At 35.2% G+C, this 24,251-nt stretch overlaps 2 protein-coding genes across 2 annotated transcripts in view; both read left to right on the forward strand.

The window, feature by feature from the left end:
• LOC127869587 (uncharacterized) overlaps positions 1–24,251 on the forward strand; it is a 215,214-nt gene that overhangs the window by 169,716 nt on the left and 21,247 nt on the right. The window lies entirely within an intron of this gene.
• Positions 1–24,251, forward strand: part of LOC127866221 (uncharacterized) — a 194,771-nt gene that overhangs the window by 11,983 nt on the left and 158,537 nt on the right. The window contains exon 2 of the mRNA XM_052406651.1: positions 6,746–7,872. Within this exon, the coding sequence (XP_052262611.1) occupies positions 6,746–7,872 (1,127 nt within the window). The remainder of the gene's footprint in view (positions 1–6,745; positions 7,873–24,251) is intronic.

The raw sequence follows: 24,251 nt of genomic DNA on the forward strand, positions 1-24,251 counted from the left end.
CAGTATGCTCAAACGACACAAATTGTTGCCCTGTTACAATTACGCGTAACAATCCATCTTGCAGAATTTCACTTTCGCCTCCAAGATATGAAAACAATCATTAGCGAAATAGTATAGTGTCATGATCAGAGAAAATCGTTTATTTATCATACCACAATGTTTACCGTACTTGGTCAGCACGTCTGGAAATCATTCCTTAATGTGTGGATAGGCTGCCATTATTAACAAGTTTGCTATTTTGAATTCAATTTTGTATCAGAAAGCATTGTTCTTTTATGTGGCATTTTCAATTCGCAATTAAATTTGTAATGACCCTCGTCATGCGAAAATGGGTCTTATTCCATATGCGCCCATCATATAAATAGCCCACTCAGCTATCTCTCCTTCTGGTAAGGAGAAACATAACATATTGAGTGATTTTATAGCGAACAGCATCGCCTATGGCCTGACTGTGCAAAAGCACATGTTGGGTTTAACAAACGCTTGCCGAAACGCATAAGACCCATTTTCGCATGATGGCGCTATTGGCGTGATTTAAATGTTTCGAATGAAAACTGCGTTTAAATCAAATATCAACAAACGATATATTTCGAAAGTGAAGAAAGATACTCATAACAAGGCGTATGTGGACACATATGAAGTGCTCTCCCCGTAGTATATATATAAACCCACTTCTAAGAAGAGGGGGTAGATTGCTTTGCACATGTCGGTCTGTCGGTCGGTCTGTTAGTCGGTCCGTCCACCAGGTGGTTTCCAGATGATAACTCAAGAACGCTTGGGCCTAGGATCATGAAACTTCATAGGTACATTGATCATGACTTGCAGATGACCCCTATGGATTTTGAGGTCACTAGGTCAAAGGTCAAGGTCACCGTGACCCGAAATATTAAAATTGTTTTTGGATGATAACTTTAGAACGCATACGCAACCAACAGGGCGAACTCTGAACAATATAACTGAAGCATCTGGTCTGTAATCCTAAATCTATAATTATCAGTCCAATGAAACATAATAATTTGAGTAAAATAAAGTGGATCAGTAAAAATATTATCAGAATATGAGATTTTTTTTGTATATTTTGTATATTAAATATTGTGTTAATGTTTAATTTTGTTGATTAATATAAATATAAGCAGGACAGGGGAGGTAATACACTTTTATATATTTCTTATATACAGGGGAAACAAATGCAATAAGTTTAAATTTCATGTTTAATAAATAGAGGATATTTGTTAATGTCAGTGTGAGATTATTTGTTATTTTTTCATTGTCCCTTGACATATTGCTTTTATATTTTGCATACTTGTTCACCCTCAACCTCACCCCCCCATTTTTTTAAACGTCATTTAATAAATTACCACACCCCACATTATACCCCCTCTCACCCCCACCCACCTACCTCCCACCCCCCAAATTTGTTTTTTTTTAAACATCTAATAAATCAATAAACCCCACATTATACCTCCCTCTCACTCCCACCCCCTACCCCCCACCCATCAAAAAAAATAAATAAACAATTTAAACATCTTATAAATTACCACACCCCACATTTACCCCCTCTCACCCCCAACGCCGCCTACCCCCACCCCCCCCCATTTTTTTAAAACATCAAATAAATTAACACACCCCACATTATACCCCCCTCTCACCCCTGCCCCCTACCCTCTCATCCCCCCTCCAATTTTTTTAAACATCTTATAAATAACCACACGCCACATGATACCCCCCTCTCACCCCCACCCCCCCTACCCCCCACTCACCCCCCCTCCCAATTTTTTTTAAACATCTAATTAATTACCACTGCCCACATTATACCCCCCTCTAACTCCCCCTACCCCCCTACCCCCCTACCCCCCCCACCCCCTAAAATATTTTTTTATAAACATCTTATAAATTACCACACCCCACATTATACCCCCCCTCACTCCCCCTACCCCCAAACACCCAAATCCCCCCCCCATTTTTTGTAAACATCTAATAAATTACTACACTCCACATTATACCCCTCTCACCCCCCCTTCACCCCCCATCCCCCCCCAAATTTTTTGTTTTTGTTTTTCGAACGTCTTATAAATTACCAAATCCCACATTATACCCCCTCTCACCCCCCCTAGCCCCCCCCCCCAAATTTTTTTTAAACATCTTAAATTACCCCACCCCACATTATACCCCCCTCTCACTCCCCCCTACCCACCCCAGCCCCCCCAACATCTAATCAATTACCCCACCCCACATTATACCCCCCTCCCACCCCTATACCCCCCTACCCCCCCCAATTTTTTTATATTTTTATATTTTTTTTATTTTTGAAAGATCGTCTAATAAATTATTGAATATGAACAATTTCCCCATGATGGCTTACGTTATACTGTCAAGCACTCGAATAGTCGAGCGCGCTGTCCTCTGACAGCTCTTGTTAGGTCACAAGGTTAAAGGTCAAGGTCACAGCGATTCAAAATAGTTAAATAGTTTCCGGATGATAACTCAAGAATGCTTACGCCTAGGATCATGAAACTTCATAGGTACATTGATTATGATATGCCTTATATATCGTTATAATCATTGATCTTTGTGCCAGTTTGTCCTAAGTGTTACATAATTGAGTGTTCTTTATCATAAAAGAACCGTTAATCCGATAATAACCCCCATAAAACTTGACAATAGCAGTAAAAACACCGACTGTAACATTTTCACGCTTCCGTGATTTCAGTGCACTCTACACTGTAGGTCGCTTACATCGTCGTAAATCAATATTTACAACTTACAAACGCTGGCCGCTTATGCTCGGTCGCGTGCTTTTCGACTCGCAGTACATTTTCGGATAGGATTTTACCGATTTTTTTAAATTCGCCACTTTAAAAAAATTGGAGCCACTTAAAAAAAATTAGCGCCTTTTGGTGCCAATGGCGATCGACAGCGGAACCCCTGAATGCCGATAAAATTCCCAATTCCAAATCCATGGGCTATCTTCCCAAAAAGTGGGGAAAACACCCTGCAGATGACCCCTTTTGATTTTCAGGTAACAAGGTAAAAGGTCAAGGTCACAGTGACTCGAAATAGTACAATGGTTTCCGGATGATATCTTACATTAGGTCAAAGGTCAAGGTCACAGTTACAAAAAAACGTATTCACACAATGGCTGCCACTACAACTGACAGCCCATATGGGGGGCATCCATGTTTTACAAACAGCCCTTGTTTTTATCTACTCACACTCATGTGTGGTTTGACAATGCTAACACATATTCCATGCGGTGAATATGCAACTTACAAATGAAAAACACAACACAATAGTTTAACTTAGTTGAATTGTATTTATTTATTTAGAAAAGTAAATTGCAAACTTTATTTCAAAGTCAGCATATACGCCGTCTACATTTTTAAAAGATAAGTATGCCCCCCTTCGAAAAAGCAAGGGTATATTGCTTTGCACATGTCGGTCGGTCTGTCGGTCCATCCAGCAGGTGGTTTCAGGATGATAACTCAAGAAAGCTTGGGCCTAGGATCATGAAACTTCATAGGTACATTGATCATGACTCGCAGATGACCCCTTTTGATTGAGAGGTATCTAGGTCAAAGGTCAAGGTCATGGTGACCCGAAATATTAAAATGGTTTCCGGAAGATAAGTCAAGAACACTTATGCCTAGGATCATGAAACCTCATAGGTACATTGATCATGACTCGCAGATGACCCGAATCGATTTTGAGGTCACTAGGTCAAAGGTCAAGTTCACGGTGAACCGAAATAGTAAAATGGTTTCCGGATGATAACTGAAGAACGCTTATTCCTAGGATCATAAAACTTGATAGGTAGATTGATCTTGACTCGCAGATGACCCCTATTGATTTTCAGGTCACTAGGTCAAAGGTCAAGGTCACAGTGACCCAAAATAGTAAAATGGTTTCCGGATGATAACTCATGAACGCTTATTGCTAGGATCATGAAACTTCATAGGTACATTTATCATGACTTGCAGATGACCGCTATTGATTTTCAGGTCAAAAGGTCAAAGGTCAAGGTCACAATGACAAAAAACATATTCCCACAATGGCTGTCACTACAACGTTGAGCCCATATGGGGGGCATGCATGTTTTACAAACAGCCCTTGTTATTGTTTTAAATATATTTAATATAATATATTTAGTTGTTTTCCGTTTTAGCAATTATGAAGCATTTTCGAGGTTGCCTGTAGTAATTGATGAACTCATATCCTTGTCTATGTATTGAGAACTGTGAAAATAACAAGCTAAACCTTCTACTAACCTTCTACTATTGCGTCGCTAGCACCCGTAAATACAAAAGATCGCCGCTATCTGTTGAGAACCAAATAACGTTTTCCAGAAATACCCGTTGTAGTAGCATAAACGAGGTTACAAAACAGGTCATTCGTATTATTATTATAAATTGTTTATGATATTCGGGTTTAGCGATTATGAAACATTTTTTGTTTTTGTCTATCGTATCGCTTAAGTTATTGTTGAACTTATGTTCAAAGTTTTATTAATTGAGAATGTAAATAAGCGTTCACTTTTCCCGAATCTATTTATAGCCTCAATTAACGACCTGTACTACGTCATTGAGGTGTATGTGAGAGCGTTACCTATTGCGTTGTTATCGCCCGTGGACGTTCCTTTGTTTATCGACTATTAATAGCCTCATATTATGAATGGACTGAGCAAAAATACTACGTCATGAAGACGCTGCAGAAACTGGACAATTTTATTCATTCATAAACAATCTCCTCCGCGACATGTACAATACGATCATTGTTTATTGATTCTTTTCTATAAAAGCACTGTTCTAAACTATTGCATTGAACACGATATTAATATCATGTTTCCATTTGTGAATGAATATAATTGGAGAACTCATACCTCTTGCATAAATGAAACAACTCTTTCTCGCGCGGATACGCGTAGTAAGCGGGTATTGGGCTCCTAGTAGCGACCTGAATTTTAGACTAACCACCTTAGACGGTCGCTTAGCGACCATCAAAAAATGGTCCTATGGTTTATACAGGCGTTAATAGTTAAATAACTAACAATGTAGGGTATGTTGTATTGTGTTTACATAAACTCTGCTAATGACGCTTCTTGGTTTAAATTTGCTATGTACAGTAGTCTTATGGTTTTTATAATAGTAATAGATTTGTGGCCAGGCTTCAAATTATGACAATCAGTTCATACAACGTAGGTAGTATGGCACATTGTAGGGTGACTCTGTAGGATTATTAAAATAAAGAAGACTGAGTGTTTTTTCCAGGCCCTCATTGCGTGGCTCTTCGCCATTCCGCCATTTTGAAGCGCCACTTTGCCCTTTTTTAAGGCAAACGCCACCATGCATCCTAATAGATAACATCTTAATTGCCTCAGAGTTCAACTATGACGCTCCGACTGTGATTGATTTTATTCATAGGTGTGCACGTCTAATCGAGTATTTCAATTGAGTAAATCCATTTTTGTCTGGATTTTCTGTTTAATCTTCGTAAAGTAAAATAACTGGTTCATTAGTGACTTATCTAAAGGATCGTTATTATAGTCTATAAGAGCCAGTGGGTGAGTTGAACTTAATGAAGGAAATGTCAATTTTCAAATCATTCGTGATATAACTTTTTTATTTAAATGCACACAAAAACAACATGTCTCCCATGCTCAAGACAAGACTTTATAAATGACCAACATATAAATTTTTGCTTTTTATCTTGACAAAGGACACACAAAGTAGCTTCAAAATTTAAGCTACAATTAACTTGTTACCATGGCGTAAACATAAATGGCGTGTTTCCGATTACAAATTTTAGTATGCTCATTTGAGAACTCATAACAAAATACAGTTTTGTGCAATGGATTCAATTATACTTTTTATTTGCTAAATCACTTTTCGTGTCAAAATATTTGTTTTTTTATGATATATTATGCACAATTTTCACGAGGATAACACCCGTTGGCAATCATCAGTCTCTGAAGTAAGGGGCTGTCCATAAAGTATGTCACGCTTTTCTTTACCATTTTTAATCCCCCCCCTCACCCCATGTCACAAACTGTCACAAAATCTTGGACCCCTTCTAAAGTACGTCACATACTCACACTTTCGAACATATTTTTTTTTATTAATAACTTTTACAGATTTTATCTTTAATACAATTCACTATTAAACAATATTAAAATTTAACTTGGGGACTTTCACATTATTAAAATGACTTCATTACTAGAATAGTTGATTGTCAACAGTTGTCACAGTTTTTCATTGAATAACATGTTAAATTAAAAAATGTTCACTTTGGACATCATCCATGCATGGTGAAGTGAAGTGTTCATCCATAGTTATGACTGGCATCTATTCAATGAATATTATTTACTTATTAAATATGTGTGGATGTTGTGCTAAGGTGCCTTTTAAAATTCGAACAACACATTCAGAAGTTACGCAATTCGTCTTATTTGGACAAAAAACTAATTCAAATTCAAATATTTTTTTTTGAAAATTATTTTAAAATTCTACTTAAGAAATAATAAATATTTTTTTTTAAGAAATGTGTGACATCACACATTGGCCTGACCCACCCCCTCCCCATGTCACAAACTGTCACACTTTCTAATACCCCCTCCCTCCACCTGGAGCGTGACATACTTTATGGACGACCCAAACTGGTCACGATTTTATCATGGCTGATACATACCATATACATGTAGCATAGCCAACAAACCTCCACAAAATCCCTGAAATTATTGATTTTCTTTTAGAAAATGCAAAAAAGTAACACTTAACTCAGCCAAGAAGCAGGCAGCAGAAGTACAAGAACTGTTTGAGAAGCTCCTGATCAATATGAGAAAACTGAGGAAACTGCAGAGTTGCTGTGAGTCTGGAATCCAGGATCTGAAGAGTTCATACCAGGGGCAAGAACTCATGGTACACAAAATGAACGACAAAATTAAATCCACTATGGCCAAAATTGTGAGGAGAACTTTAAAGAAAATACCTAAAGTTGAGCAAAACAAAATCCATGAATTAATGCATTCCACTTTGTTTCATATAGAAAATATTACTTTAAATGATGCAAAAATTACACTATCAAGTCTTGAAGATTCTCTCAAGACTGGCGTTGAAACCTGCATCCGTCATCATCATGAATTAAAAGCACTCCATGAACTCCTTCTATACAGCAGTGACAACAACAACAAGAAACTCTGTATTATAGCTAGTCGAAAATGCATTGACAAAATACAACAAGTTGAATCATACCTGGATGAGAACAGTGTTAAACTTGAATGTTCGTTATTACAACAGACTATACAAGGCACTGAGCAGTACATTGTCAGATTGTCAGGTCTGGGGAGGCTGAAAGAGAGTATGAAAGCTCACACTGACATTGAACAGTACTTGTCTAAACTGTCAGGTCTTGTGAGAGTTGTAGGTCCTAACTATATGTTTACTGTCCAGGGAAAGTCTGAGCACACTGTGAGAATACCAAGTGATTCAGAATCATGCTCTATCACAGCCATCTGTGTTCTCCCAGATGGGCAAGTGCTTCTTGCAGACAGAAATAATAAGAAGGTCAAGCTGCTGAACCAGCAGTACCATGCGGTGAGCCACTTGGATGTGAGGGCTGAGTCACAGGACATTTGTCAGATCACACCCAGTGAGGTTGCAGTGGCTGTGACTTATAGAAACATACATGAGGTTCAGTTTATCACAGTCATCCAGGGCCAGCTCACTCTTGGTAGGAAGCTTAAGTTACAACATGGATGTTCAGGTATTGCCTGCCATCAGGGAGAACTGTTTATCTGCTCTGGTACTGCTCTGTACAAGTACACACTATATGGCAAACAGCTCTGCAGACTCTATGAAGATAGGTCATCTGATTATACAGGTAAGAATCATGGTGAATTCATCCTAATAACATTAGGCCAGCATTTTTTTTTACGGGAAATTTTCAAAAAATTGAGAGTGGGGATAAATAAATAAAATAAAAATAAAATCATGAAAAGTAAGCAGTCTACCAAAAAAATAAAAATAAAACTGTCTTAACTGATTTTTTTTTTTTTTGAAAATTTAAAATTAAGCCAATTTAACCTCATGTATACTTGCATTAACCTGTAAGTGTTTTATATATCTTATTACACTGTTGTAGAAGCTTTTTATAATAATAGTAAACATAATTATATATATATATTTATATGTAAAAGCACCTTTCGCATGTATTATACTTTATTGCTTCAATAGACACCATTAACAACGCCAGGTGTGTAGTGTTTTATTGTGATCGTTAAACTTTTGTTGAGTGTTAATCATATGTATGTTTATAACAAATATAGCATGCATTTGACTTAAATAAAAAAGAATTGAAAACTTTTTAAATTGTTTAATAGCTTTAAATAACAACCAACTTTGTAACCTTCGTCCATGGATGGAATATGCACACAAAAAATTACTATTTAATATACAACAGACTTGCTTTACATCATAATAATTTGTATCAATCATGAGAAAAAATGAGCCACATAACAGGAAATTGGACCTTGGGGTGATCGCGACTATTTTGGCTCCAAAAGAGCAGTCCGATCAGGATCCAAACTGTTCAATATAGTTGTCATTCAGTCAGTACTTCTTTTTGAAAAATTTCCGGTAAAAAAAAATAATGCTGGCCTAATGTTATCAGGATGTGTAAAATTTACACTGTAAATAATGTTTTCATACTGCAAGATTTGTACTGCAAGGAATGCAAATAAATTTATTACACCTCAGGCTCTGTTGATAAATGTGCTCAGGGCCCTTGTTTGGCCGTTTTTGGGGCCGAAATTCGGCCCCATTCCAACCTTAAAATAGTATGAATAAAGCTGGGGTCAACGCCTTGGAACGGTCAATACAAAGTATTGGGGGTTTAAACCTGGTTATAGAGCGTTCAACCTCACACTTGGTCCAGAAGGAATGTAGTTGACAATTGTTAATAGTTTTATTTGATCGTTTGTCAAAAAGTTGTAACTCTGTTACTCTTGTATCTTCAATGCAATTGAGTAATTAAATAGTAATTAAATTTAATGCATTTTAATTCCCTTTTATTATTGTTTAATTTGAGTTACAATGCCATGACGTTAAATTTTATTTACACTTAAATGTATTATGAATATTGCTGGGCCAAGTGTGAGGTTGCTTTGCATTGACCGTTCCAAGCGATGACCCCAGCTTTATTCATATTTTGTGTTTATGTTGGCTTGTATTGTGCTGTATTGTGCTGTTTTGTACTGTTTGGGCAATCGGTCACTTGCCTTAAATAAAGGACCAACTAATTGTTTTAATTAAAATTCAATACTGCTCCAGCAGCTGGAGTTTCACTTCTTTATATTGACGTTGAAGTGGTTTTATTATATACAAATAGAATGCAGGTCGTTAGAACATGTATGCGGCCATTTGCAATGTTCAAAAAGTGTTATCTAATGCGTGATTGGCTGTTGCTATACACATGTGTGCTGGTTTCTCTATTAAAATTGTTTTCTTATGCGTGATTGGCTGTTGCTATATATACTCGTGGACTGGTTTACTACATTAAATAATTATTATCGGAAAATAACCTACCTCCAGTTGAAAAAGTGTGCCAGTCCGCAGATTAATCATAAGCTATTTATATAAACTTTCGTTTTTGATTTTCGGAAAATAGAGTAGTTTCGTTTTCAAAAAAAATACCACGGAAATTTTACTTGTCCCCGGACAAGTCAGCTTTCAAAAACTGCTTGTCCGGAAGGGGAAATAGACGACTCAGACAACTCGGACAGCATATTTCAGAACCCCTGATAAATATAAATAATATAATCATTCTCCGAAACTGCAAGGCTCTTTGGTTTGTTGCGTTGCATGCCAACCATATAGTGGTTCTTTGCTAAGTTTCCTCAAAGCATGTCTCCCTGGTCAAAACTGTTTGCGCTTCATGGGTCAACTGATTTATATAGATTAATGTTTTGATAATCCCTAACAACACAGACACGCAAGGCTCAGGGGTTCAATATTTGGTGTGTAACATGTTAGTGTTTTCTTCTTCTAGGTGTGATCAAATCATACATTTGGAGTTAAAAATAACCGGTCCTTGTTTCACATGCTAAATATTTACTTATATAATAAAGAGTTAAACAATATTATTCTCTCAAAACGCATGGGTTAGGTGATAATTATTTTGTATGTGACATTGTATGGTGGTAATCTTCGTAGTTTTTGTATCATGTCCATTAATGGCTTCTTATTAGCCCTAACAAAATATTGAGGTAAAAGACACAATATACCTAGAAACCTAGATTTATTTCATTGAACATTTTCTTAAGTGAAAGCCGTATAAAGAATTAAATAGCACATGTAGCAAGGATTTAAATTGGTGTAGTAGAATTACTCTGCTGACTGTATATAACTAACTAGCAAGATTAATTATATATAGAACACAACTTTTGAACTACTGTATGTAATTGTATACTTTAAAATAGTATTTCACTTTAAAAATTTCGTAAAAGACCCACAGTATTGTCAAAATAAAAAGGTGTGAACTTTTGCACATATTATTTTGTTCCTCTCTTATTCACAGTTTAAGTTCAAATGAAAATTTCTATGGAATGTGTTGTCTGTATTATTTTAAGGAGAAACAGCAATAACATGTTTTGGATGTATAATAAACAGAGAGAGCTATATAAATGTGAAGATAATAATAACCCTTGGAACAAATACATAGAGCCGATTGAGCACCAAGGCCCTTGCTACACTTTGGGGGATTGGGGCCGAGGCCCTTAGAGGGAGGAATTTAACATCGTTTTCGGCGAAAAGGGGAATTTTACAAGATCTTTTCACCAATCATTCAACACTTAATATTGCCCTATTTTAATGCAATTTACATAAATATATATTTAATCAAAGGTTTTTAGCAAGATACCAGCTGGCAACATAGGTATAAAAGTAAAAAAAAATAAAAAAAATTGTTTTGGAGGGTGGAATTTTTAGGTGAAATAGGGGAAACAAGTATACTATTTTAAGGTGGGAATGGGGCCGAATTTCGGCCCCAAAAACGGCCAAACGAGGGCCCTGAGCACATTTATCAACAGAGCCTGAGGTGTGATAAATTTATTTGCATTCCTTGCAGTACAAATCTTGCAGTATGAAAACATTATTTACAGTTGATAGATCATCATATTTCGGCTAAATAAAAACTCATTTTTGAAAAATAATGTCAAGAAAAATAAATAAAACTTTCTTGTGACTTTGACGGACATACAAACATCGGGAGCCAATGTTATTTTCTTCAGAAGCTGTGTTGCATACTTTTTTTTATAAATAAAGAAAATATATGAGTGGGTGGGGAATGGGATTATTGATGCACGTACCTGTGGTTTAGTCCTAATGTTCATTATAAAGAAACATAAAGTACCGGTAGTACTTCTTGGACATTTTCGGGATGTTGATTTTTATCTATAAAAATATTACAGGATATGCATTTTAATAAATATGCATATTTATTAAACCTACCCAAATTGTTTAAACACACCGAAAGTAATCAATGGTGACACCTCTGAAAAAACTCTAATTTTTAATTTCGTATCTCATAATATGGGCATGATATCAACAATGGTGTTCTGAAGATTAACTTTCATAATTGAAATTGTTTCTGCTCCGTTTTTAATTAATTTGATTTTAAAATATGCTACATTTGTCTCGTTGTTAATGTCCGTCATTTCAGAAATGCAATATGAAAATCATTTGTTAATACTCACCAATTGGTTAATAGCGTGTGGCATTGGCTGCAATAGCCAATGAAAATCACTGACGCTTTACAAGTCGACTTGGCACAACAAAACAGCCCGTATTATAAACAAATTTTGAACAACACTTTGGCAATCTCTGCAATTTTTTTTTCTAGTTTTGGATAAAATACCAGGTCTGCGGGTGAAATGTAAATATAAAAAAACGAAAGTGAATTTTATTTTTATTTGTCGAAAAATAGGGTCGGGCGCTTCCGTAAAACAAATAATTAAAAAAATGCTGGCATTAGAAGCACATAGTAGTATATATACATGTATATATATATATATTATATATATTTGACGTAGAGCAATAACCAAGACCAGCCTAGCCAAATAAGCAACACAAAGCAAATGATAAAGCAAAATGATAAGCAACTAATAGTAATAAATGAGAACTGAGAGATTTGCGCTAATCTAAACCGTAAGCTTACAAATTAATGAAGACAATTAAAGACATAAAATAAGCATGGCAAAGAGGTTATTAAGCACATGGTAGAATACAAATATATGACAGAGCAATAACCAAGACCAGCCTAGCAAAATAAGCAGAACAAAACAAAACAAAAACATTGATCATTATCTTCATACAATGATACACTATTAATTATCAAAATTAATTATTATCTATCTATCCAAATTGCAAACTTACGATATGTTCCCATAATTAGCTATTTCATTTGATTACACATTCAACATAAACATGCACGAAACTTTCAATGTGTTTGTAGATTAACACTTGCTTTTCGTCACCATTTCGGCTTTTGTTTACATTTTAGCGGAGTGATGCTATTTGCGTAAATGGGCATGAAAATTGTTCTCATAATTGTTATTAAATATCTCGATAAATTAACAATATATGCAGTTTTTGAAGGTTATTACTTAAAATATTATGCTTGGTGTCCTAGATATATATTTCCATGAAAGAGCGTAAAATTACTTTGATGTGTTTCGCCAAGATTTCTGGAATTGAGCCCGCTGCAGAGATGTTGTATGTTGAGGCACGAACGACAATTCTGCTAGGAGAATGTCTTTCTAGATCAAATGTTTTGTGCCTCCCAAAAAGAGTTAATTTAATAAGTGAGTGCCTTATTTGTCTGTTTGCTTTAAGTTTCTGATTTCATTTCAGTCGGTTAATATTAATGCTTTTTACTGATAATGATTTAATCGCGTGAAATTAAATTGCTTGGATTATTTTTAATGAATATTTTCGATGAGTGTCTCCTTATTTTTTGTTATTCATATATATAGTAAAACCATCAATAGAGATACAATTAAAATTAGGAATAATTGTGGTAAAAGTGGAAAATTCTAAAAATGAGCAATATCTCTGTATCCCATAATTTTTAGAAATGTCTGAAAAATTATGTAATTAGATATATGCTCATTTATAATGAACCAAAAAAGTTTACAACAGTGTTTTTTACAGATACCTGAAGTGTTTCATTTTGACATCAAAGAAATACACTTATAAATTCATATGGGCACAGTAACCATAAAAACTATTTTCATATTATTCTTCAAGTCTTTGTTGGTTCATTATATAAACACATGGCCAATTTTTTAGTTTTAATCAATTGGGAAATAAATTTGGACTGTTGTGATAAATATATCAATCTATACTTATATGGCCTGTGATATATGTGATTTGAAAGTATATGTTACTGTCACATGTGAATGTACATAGCATTCAAAGAACAACAATACAATGAAAAGATACAACTCATTCAAAATTAACAAATGTTTTATTTATCAATACAGTTCTTGCAATGAAGAGGTTTTTTTTCATTTTGTTGCATCACAATTCAGATAATTTGTTTATTATGTCATTTAAACTCATCAACTGGTCAACTTTTTTTACGCCCTTCTCAATCTTAACAGTTTTCAGTTTTTCAGAACATAACTCGTAGGCACCAAATTCAATCGATGTCAAAAACAAAGAATTAAAAATAACGAAAGTTGGCAAGCCAGTATAAAACATGATTTTATCGTCTGAGGCATTAACATATTTGATGGCTATTTCTGATTTTTAGCACCATTGTCCAAAGGCCAACGGGGCTTATGTCCTGATCCTGTGTCCGTGCATGTGCGTCCATCCGTGCGCTAACTTTTCCTTTAGACATCTTATTCTCCTAAACTACTGGTCCAATTCTGATGAAATTTCTCAGGAATGTTCCTGGGGTAAACCTCTTTCAAATTTTTTCAAATTATGCCCCTGGGGTAAAATTTGACCCTGCCCCGGGGGTCAAAAATTTAAAAAAATCTTATATAAGGCCTATTTTGTAAAAACTTTCAAAAACTTCTCATCCATAACTATCTGGCATAGGGCTATTAAATTCAGTATGTAGAGACATCTAATAGTCCTCTACCAAATTTGTTCAAACTATGCCCCTGGGGACAAATTTGACCCTTCCCCTGGGGTCACAAAGTTGAACATATGCTTATATAAGGTATATTTTGTGAAAACTTAAAAAATCTTCTTGTCCATAACCATCCGGTCTAGGGCTGTCAAATTTGATATGTATTGAATTCTAATAGTCCTCTACAAAATCTGTTCAAATTTTATCCCTGGGGTCAAATTTGATCTTGCCCCGGGTGTCAAAAAATTAAACAAATGCTTATATAATGCCTGTTTTGTGAAAACTTAAAAAAAAAATTGTCCATTACCATTAGGCCTAGAGCTACACAATTTTGTATGTAGTGACAAAGTCCTCTATTTAGTTTGTTGAAATTATGCCCTAGGGGTCAAATTTGACCCTGCCCTGGGGGCCACAAAATCGATTATATGCTTATATAGTGCCTATTTTGTGAACGCTTTAAAAATTGTCTTGTCCTTTAACCATAAGGCTGTGGCACTTCTACCCTTATGTGAATATATTAGTGTTCAATGGTTCGTTTAAGTCGCGTTGTGTAATTTTTTGTTTTGACTTAAATGTTCCAGGTTTGTTTAACTACTCATCAGTTTGCGAAAGAAAGCAACAAGTCTTTTTATAGCATATATAGTCTTTTATTCTTGTTTAAAATGTTTGTATATGTTGTATAGTAAATGTATATTATTCTTATTTGTATTGTAAATGTATGTAATTCTTATTAAGAAATTGAACAAGATCAAAACAAGAAAGAAACAAGATACTCCAACACAAAAATAATCCATCCAGAAAGTAAATGTCCCTCTCTCCTGCCTTACCGTAAAGCCGTAAAATTATAATGTTTACTGTGCGAGTTGCTATCAATAATGGCTCGATTTGTTTTAAAAATACCCCTCTTTTATACTAATGCTTATATAAAAGCTTATATAAACGGTAATGTTCCAGAAACGTGATCTCAGCAAGTAAACAAAACTTTCCATCACCCTGTCAAATTGAAGTATTTTTTTTCTAACCCCAGTAAACAAGCAGTTTGTGACTGTTTTAACATCGGTCTTACCGCCAAATAACCAAGGCTTAAGAGCATCCCTACATGTATGATAGTTCGAATTGAGTTCAGTCAGCTTACTAGGACAAAAGTGTTACAAGGCATAGGGCTACCAAATTCGGTATGTAGTGACATCTAATCTAACATATGCTTATATAGGGTCTATTTTGTGAAAACTTTACATATCTTCTCGTCCATAACCATTGGGCCTATAGGGCTACCAAATTCAGTATGTAGTGGCATCTTATAGTTCTCTACCAAGTTTGTTCAAATTATGCCCCTTGGGTCAAATTTTACCCTGCACAGGGGTCACAAAACTGAACATACACTAATGGGGCCTATTTTGTGAAAACTTTAAAAATCTTCTTGTCCATAACCATTGTGCCTAGGGCTACCAACATTGTGCCTAGTTCTACCAAATTTGGTATGTATAGACATCTAATAAACTTCTACCACATTTTTTCAAAATGCCTCTGGGGTCAACTTTGACCCTGCACCTGAGGATCACAAAATTGAATAAACGCTTATAAAGCGCCTATTTTGTGAAATCTTTAAAAAAAATCTTCTTGTCAAAAACCATTCGGACTATTGCTGCCAAATTTGATATGCAGTAACATCATTCTTATAGTCCTCTTATACCAAGTTTGTTCAAATTATACCCTTTGGGTCAAATTTGACCCGCGGGTCACAAAATTGAACATTATATACGCTCATATCTTGCTTATTTTGTTAAAACTTTTAAAATATTCTTGTCCTTAACTCTAGGACCTAGGGCTACCACATTTTGTATGTAGTGAGATATAGTAGTTATCTTCAAAGTTTGCTCAAATTATGTCCCTGAGGTTAAATTTGACCCAGCCCAGAGGGTCACAAAAGTGTACATGTGCTTAAATAGGGCCTATATTTAAGTATTTACACATGCCAAGAATATTTGTTTCAGCCTTTTCTTCAGCAGTGGAGTGATACAGGGCTATCATGGCCCTCTTGTTTGTTATTAATGGAGATTTCAAGCTCGTCAGGAGATGCCTGCCCACCGACACTTTCAGAGCTGCCATCACCGACACTGGTGTCATCAGCATGTGACCTGGCATAAATGAAATATATAAATCTTATACATATTTATTTATTTATTTATTTATATATTGTATAGTTTAATGATCTTGTTGTGGCATTGTAGATATGGTGCCTGCCTAGCCATTGGGAGGCCACAGGTTTGATCCCTACTTGGGTAGGGTTCTCATGATCTTTACAAAAACAAAAATCTTTACTGGTTCTTCCCAGAAAACAGACTTGAGAGTATCTCAATAAGCCTGGATGCTAAAATGAATAAGTTTATTATTATACATACATCTTAATGTTAATTTGGCTGGTTTTCAATAAAGTTAATATTAATTTCCTAGTCCTTCCACATAAAGTATGTTATGTTTTGTTCTCACAAAAACAATTCACGTCCATATTAAAAAAGTGGTTGTTAATCTTAAGAATCTTTGAACTAGAGGCATGTTACTGTTGAGTTAAAATTATATCTACATAAATATTTTACATAAATGCCAAACCCTATAAAGAATAAATAGCCATTTTTGGAGACGATATATATTGATATAATTACCCATGAAATCATTCAATCTGATCCCTGGAATTACTCTAACTCGGTGGACTTGAAGAATCATCATGACTGATCAGCACTTTCAAACACCTATTAAAAAGTAATAGCAAGATGTAAATACATGTTTCTTTTATATAAATACAACACCAAACAAATATGCTGATTAAATGCAAATAACAATACAGTTTAAATTCAAAGGAGGTACTTCATACTCAAATTCAAATAACCAAGTGCCTAAGTGATAAGCTAGAAATAAAGGTTTGATGTTTTGAAATGTTCTTGAATAATATTGCTACATACATGTATGAATATGCATGATCTGAGTGTCATATAACAATATTTTTTTTAACTGTTGTTGTTTTTTGCACTATTTTGTAATGAAAAGTTTGAGTAAAAATGCATGGTCTATAATTAATTAATTTTGATTGCATATATTATTATGCCCCCCTTTGAAGAAGAGGGGGTATATTGTTTTGCACAAGATTGTCTGTCGGTCTGTCGGTTTTCCGGATGATAACTCAAGAACGCTTAGGCCTAGGATCATGAAACTTCATAGGTACATTGATCATGACTGGCAGATGACCCCTATTGATTTTCACGTCACTAGGTCAAAGGTCAAGGTCACAGTTACTCAAAATAGTAAAATAGTTTCCGGATGATAACTCAAGAATGCTTAGGCCTTGGACCATGAAACGTCATAAGTACATTGATCATAACTGGCAGATGGCCCCTGTTGATTTTCAGGTCACTAGGTCAAAGGTCAAGGTCACAGTGACTTAAAACAGTAAAATGGTTTCTGGATGATAACCCAAGAATGCATATGCCTAGGATCATGAAACTTCATGGGAACATTGATCATGACTGGCAGATGACCCCTATTGATTTTCAGGTCACTAGGTCAAAGGTCAAGGTCACAGTGACTCAAACAGTAAAATAGTGTCAGGATGCTTATGCCTAGGATCATGAAGCTGCACAGGTAAAATGATAATGACTGGCAGATAAAATCTATTGATTTTCAGCTCACTAGGTCAAAGGTCAAGGTCACAGTGACTTAAACAAGTAAAATGGTTTCCGGACGATAACTCAAGAACACTTACACCTAGGATCATTACACTTCATAGGTACATTGATAATGACTGGCAGATGACCCCTATTAATTATCAGGTCACTAGGTCAAAGGTCAAGGTCACAGTGACTCAGTAAAATGGTTTCCGGATGATAACTCAAGAAGTATTAGGCCTAGGATCATGAAACTTTATAGGTACATTGATCAGGACTGGCAGATGACCCCTATTAATTTTCAGGTCACTAGATCAAAGGTCAAGGTCACAGTGACAAAAAACGTATTCACACAATGGCTGCCACTACAATTGACAGCCCATATGGGGGGCATGCATTTTTTCCAAACAGCCCTTGTTTATATTATATTCAGATACTGTGAAAAGCATGAGATGCATAAATAATTTAAAACGGGTTGAAAGGCTGAAATGGCAATTCATCACCTTCTAAGAGATTTACATGTCTTTACTTTCTGGATAGAAATGATCTTTTTCCCGTGGTATTTTGTTGGCACCTTATTCCTGTTCATGGAGTTTGGACCATTTCTATCCACCAATAATTAGAGCATACCCTGGTGTATCTACAACATCAATATACGCACAAGGGTTTAAATAAATACCGAAAAAAATAAATAAATTTATTAACAGCCAGCACACCTTAAATTTGCCATAGTGATAAATGAAAAATGCTAGTTTGTGTGTAACATGGCCACAAATTTAATATGTTACAGTGGGGCAGGGTGTTGGTGTTGTATCTACTGTAAGTGTACCAAGCAATATAGATTGAAAAAATAGTTCAATGTTGTTTAAATTTTTAATTTATTAATTTAATTAATTTAATTTTATTATAATACAATTTTGGGCATTCATCGAATAGAAGAAATGAGTGTTGGTATTTACACTGGTCTGTTCTGGTAGCATAAATATTCAATGACAGTCTGCTCAAATTAATCATTCACGTTTGTGATTAGCAAATCATGGTGTAAAATGTCAACACATTAGGCCATATTACATCAAATTCATTTTTTTACCGATTAATACTAAATAAAATGTTCATAATAATACTGCTTGCCATCTACATGGTGTAATACTCCTACAAATACGATATTTATGTACATCGACATATAAGATATCGATACAATAATGATACCTACCCGTTTGGCGTTGCATCTTGCCTGCTTATAGCTCTAAACCATGCGGTTTTCGTGGCATGATTTCTAGACATTTTGTGCAGCGTTACATGCTTACCATATATGCCAAATTGTCCCACATCAGGCCTTTACCTTGCCAGTTTGGAAAAAATCATATAATGTATAGTTATATACTTTGTAAGGTTATTATAAAATAAAATTCATCTATAATAAGCATTAGACATTTCTTTCTTTAAAAACAAAACAAAAAAAATACAACAATGGAAATTGGGATTTTTTTTGTTCAATATTGGTTTGGAATCGAGGTCCTTTTAGGGCATTTTTTACATAGCAGACCCCCCCCCCCTGATAAAATATAAAGTAATTGTTCAATAATGTATATGTGCCATTTTATTGCTACAGTAGCCAAGATAATACATGTTTTCAGAATTATTGATTTATAAATATGAGTAATGAAGTATTTTGACTGTCACTACATGACATGTCTATAAATAGAAACTGAGTTCCTTGGAAAGAGACACTTTCTGACCTTGTTTGCATTTGTGTGGTTGTCAGATTACTGTACAGTGCAATATATTTTATAAATAAACAAATAACAAATTATATAAAATAGATACTCTTTAAATAGCTATATTTTGATTTTAAGAAGTTTTCAAACGTATGTATGCAATTAATTGAGAAATTTCAAAACATTGTATAAATAAGTGCTCTTAAAAATTTAAGTGGTTGGATTGTAAAAAGTGTTCAAAGGTAGGTAATAATTTTAATAATTAATTTTAGCATTATGCGGTTGTTATTGGTTTTGTGAGAAAATAGATAAAAACGCATCAATATTTCTTGTTTGAAGTATTATTTTTCTTGATATAGAAAATTAAACACTTTAAAAATACAAATTAAGTCGTATATATTGCACATGTATGAAGTATCAGTACATTGTTATCACATGGGTACCTGTGTAAGAAATCAATTATTGCTGTGTATAGTAACATTCATAATGTACACATGTTGATTGAACTGTGCGATTGTTTTCTATTGTGTAATTGTTTCCATCTGTGTAATTTTGCAACTCTTCATTTCTAACTCACCACAGTCACATTTCAACATGGTAAACTTCTACACAATAACACTGATACTGAAGTTTATTGTCGCACTTAACTATTTTTTTATTGGAATGTATGCATATATTTTAGATGTGTAAAGGCCTATTTATACAACATATGCATAATACAATATCACTGCAGTATGTTTAATAAGATTATTTAAAATTTACAGTAATTCAATATCTTGATGTTACTCTGTTTTGCAGTATACAAGTGTGCTGTGAGTCCCACAGGAGACAGGCTGTACATCATCAGCAGGTACCAGAACAAGCTTCTCACCCTGGCCAGGGATGGCACACTCCTGGCTACATACTCAGACCTAGCACTAGAGAGCCCATCTGCTCTACATGTGACCCCTGCAGGCCAGGTGCTGGTCTGTGAAGACTGGCCCACCACTGTACTCCAGGTGGGCTGGGAGGGAGAGAGTAAGCTGGCTACTCTTGCTACATGGGAGGATGGAGTGAGCTGGCCACAGTCAGTCTGCTACAGCAGTACCACATCATCCATCATTGTGGGACAGGAATGGGACGACAACATCCTGGTGTTCAGAGTGGAATAGTGTGTACATGTATGTATTAGTTGTTGTAATTAGTGATTAGTATTTCAATGACAATGTGTTGTTTAGCATACAAACATAGTAGTGTGTTATATTTCAATACAACATTGTGTGTGTAGTTGTTGATGCAACTTTTTTGTGTACACATATAGTAATTTACTAATACAATGTGAAGTTTTTTTAAATATTAGATCTTATACATATTATGTTATGTTGTCATAACATTTTTTCTTTATGGTCCTTTAATTTAAAAGTTTTTTAAAGCTGTGCATGAACAAACAAAGCACTTCAACTGCACATTTAATGTTTGTACATAGATGCACATGTACATAGCACTTAAAGCTATTTTTAGACTTTCATTTCGACATACACAATGGTATAAAATCTATATTGATGCAATTTGTTTTTATAAAATATGATATAGTTGTAGTAATCTTATGAGGAGTATATTTTGATATATATTGTTTACAGAATATTCACATATGATATTTAATTATTTACTTTGTTTTATGCTGTTGAACATTTAGTATTTATTTGTAATTACCTTTATATAAATGTGTGTGAGTCCTAAATATACATACAAGAAATACATCAAGCAATTCTGCTGCTTCAGTCGCTGCTGAGTCAGAACAACGATGCTGAGGATGTGGTGAACAAGGATGACCTGACTACGCAGAAGGTAACATATTCACGCTTAAATTGTCAGGTATTTTCTGGGGGAAAATGCAATTTTGGGACTCAGATTTTTTCCCCACAAAAAGTCCATTGATTTAGGAAAAACAAATTTAATAAAAATTCTTAGTAATACTTCAAATTTAATACCAATAAAATTATTGTATGATATGTATATACTTTGTTAGATCTAATTGAAATATGATTGAGATATAATTTTCAAAAGCCACTTATTTAAGAACAAATAAAATGCTTTGTGTATGGGTCCGTTTAACAGACCCATAAATACATCAGGAAAGCGCCGACTTGTGTAATTCCTGTTTATTAAGAATGCAAAAAAGATGAGGTTGTAAAGAACAGTATGAATTTACATAAGGAAAAATATCCTCTTTAATTGTTTGTATATTACAAAATCATTGATATTCGTCCATATGAAATGTCATAGTAAAAAAAACAGTTTATGGACACATGCATGGATTTTTCAAATGGGAAAAATAAATGAGGATTTTATGTCAGTTATTTTCCGGTGCGTTGTGATACATTTGTGGATCAGTCAACTCTTAAAATCAACAAAAAATAATATCTCACAATTAATAATGATTTTACAGTGTTACTTGTGTATTAAGAATGTTAAAGATGTAGAGGACAAGAATGATATGATTTCACAGAAGGTAAACTGGTGTCTTTTCTTGTGTATATCCTTTTAAAAACACGACTTCTTTAACTTGAGGATCAATAAATAAAAACCTTTTTCAGCTTGATGCTTCCCAACTAATTCATAAGAAACCTCATTAACACAACAACTCGAGAATTTATGTCAGACCTTGAGTTTTTAAAAAGTTGTGATATATTTAATTAAGATTGGAATGCCTTGGTTGTATAGAGCCTGTTTGCAAGGACATGTAAAGTTTTTAGTATGTATAAAGTGTTGCTGTTATTTGTCAAATTTGGGGTCTGAAATCGACCCCATTTACAATCCTAAAACAATGTATTTTTCCCAAACGACTGCCTTAAATTTCCAATTGAAGATAAAGAAAAATAAATGTATCACACTATCAAATACAGAGGCGTATTTAGGTGGGGGGGCTAGGGGGCTAAAGCCCCCCAGCTGGCTGGCTAGACACGATTTTTAATAAAAATGAGCCCCTTACAGTTTCAATCCACTTGTGTATTTCCTGTCATATGTCCCTAATTAAGCCATAAACAGCTGTCGATTTGTGTGATTAGCCCCCAGGCACGTGTACAGACGATCTAACCTTCTTCAGCTAAAGTGCACGCTTCATTGACTGTAAGTAATAAACTGCGCTATTTGATTGGCTGAAGAAGATCCATATATTAAGCTATAGATAAATGTTTACAAATGGCTGCCGCATGAGACTTGTGAAAAACAATATTTCAATTTGTAGCAATTAAAGAGTTTAGACGAACGCAATGGACATTCATAATTATTTTTTCGGTAATTTCTTTGATGAATTTAATTGGTATTAGCTCTTTAGAGTGATAATCCTTTTGAGTAACAAGTTATTGCCAGTGAAATTCAACTGCACACTTAATGAATGGCAATTATGATATTTTTTTATTTATTTTTTTACAAATCGGGCAAACTGCTTTGATGTTCATCCATACTTTTTAAAATTAAAAAAGACTCAAAAATGAAGAATTACTTTGCTATATGAAACTAAATCATTTTCTTAAAGCGTGACAGCATCGAGGCAGCAACACCCGAATTAAACTACACAGAAACCTAACGACTCCCTTTGTTAACACTTTTGTGAACGAAATGGACACCCGATTCAGTGATTTGCAGACTAAGTTGCTGAGTTGCACTTTATATGGCAGGCTAGGTGGAAAGGTGTACCCAACCCACCTACATGCAAAAAACCAACAACACAATGTCCCAATTTGTGGTCAAAACACCAAGAATTTTCCCTATTAGAAGGACTCCGGCCTCATTCCACAAACTTAAGTAAAGTCTGCTTACAGTCTGTTGTTGAGTGTTTTTTAAAGAAACATATGTGCCTCCCTCTGGGATAATGGGACTAAATGCATGTGTGTTAAGTGTGGTCCCAGATTAGCCTGTGTAGTCTGCACAGGGACTAAATGCATGTGCGTAAAGTGTGGTCCCAGATTAGCCTGTGTAGTCTGTACAGGGACTAAATGCATGTGTGTAAAGTGTGGTCCCAGATTAGCCTGTGTAGTCTGCACAGGGACTAAATGCATGTGCGTAAAGTGTGGTCCCAGATTAGCCTGTGTAGTCTGTACAGGGACTAAATGCATGTGTGTAAAGTGTGGTCCCAGATTAGCCTGTGTAGTCTGTACAGGGACTTAATGCATGTGTGTAAAGTGTGGTCCGAGATTAGCCTGTGTAGTCTGTACAGGGACTAAATACATGTGTGTTAAGTGTGGTCCCCGATTAGCCTGTGTAATCTGCAAAGGGACTAAATGCATGTGCATTTAGTGTCGTCCCAGATTAGCCTGTGTAATCTGCAAAGGGACTGAATGCATGTGCGTAAAGTGTGGTCCCAGATTAGCCTGTGTAGTCTGTACAGGGACTAAATGCATGTGCGTAAAGTGTGGTCCCAGATTAGCCTGTGTAGTCTGCACAGGGACTAAATGCATGTGCGTAAAGTGTGGTCCCAGATTAGCCTGTGTAGTCTGCACAGGGACTAAATGCATGTGCGTAAAGTGTGGTCCCAGATTAGCCTGTGTAGTCTGCACAGGGACTAAATGCATGTGCGTAAAGTGTGGTCCCAGATTAGCCTGTGTAGTCTGTACAGGGACTAAATGCATGTGTGTAAAGTGTGGTCCCAGATTAGCCTGTGTAGTCTGTACAGGGATTTAATGCATGTGTGTAAAGTGTGGTCCCAGATTAGCCTGTGTAGTCTGCACAGGGACTAAATGCATGTGCGTAAAGTGTGGTCCCA

Source organism: Dreissena polymorpha, chromosome 2, assembly GCF_020536995.1.
Source record: "Dreissena polymorpha isolate Duluth1 chromosome 2, UMN_Dpol_1.0, whole genome shotgun sequence".
Lineage (NCBI taxonomy): Eukaryota > Metazoa > Mollusca > Bivalvia > Myida > Dreissenidae > Dreissena > Dreissena polymorpha.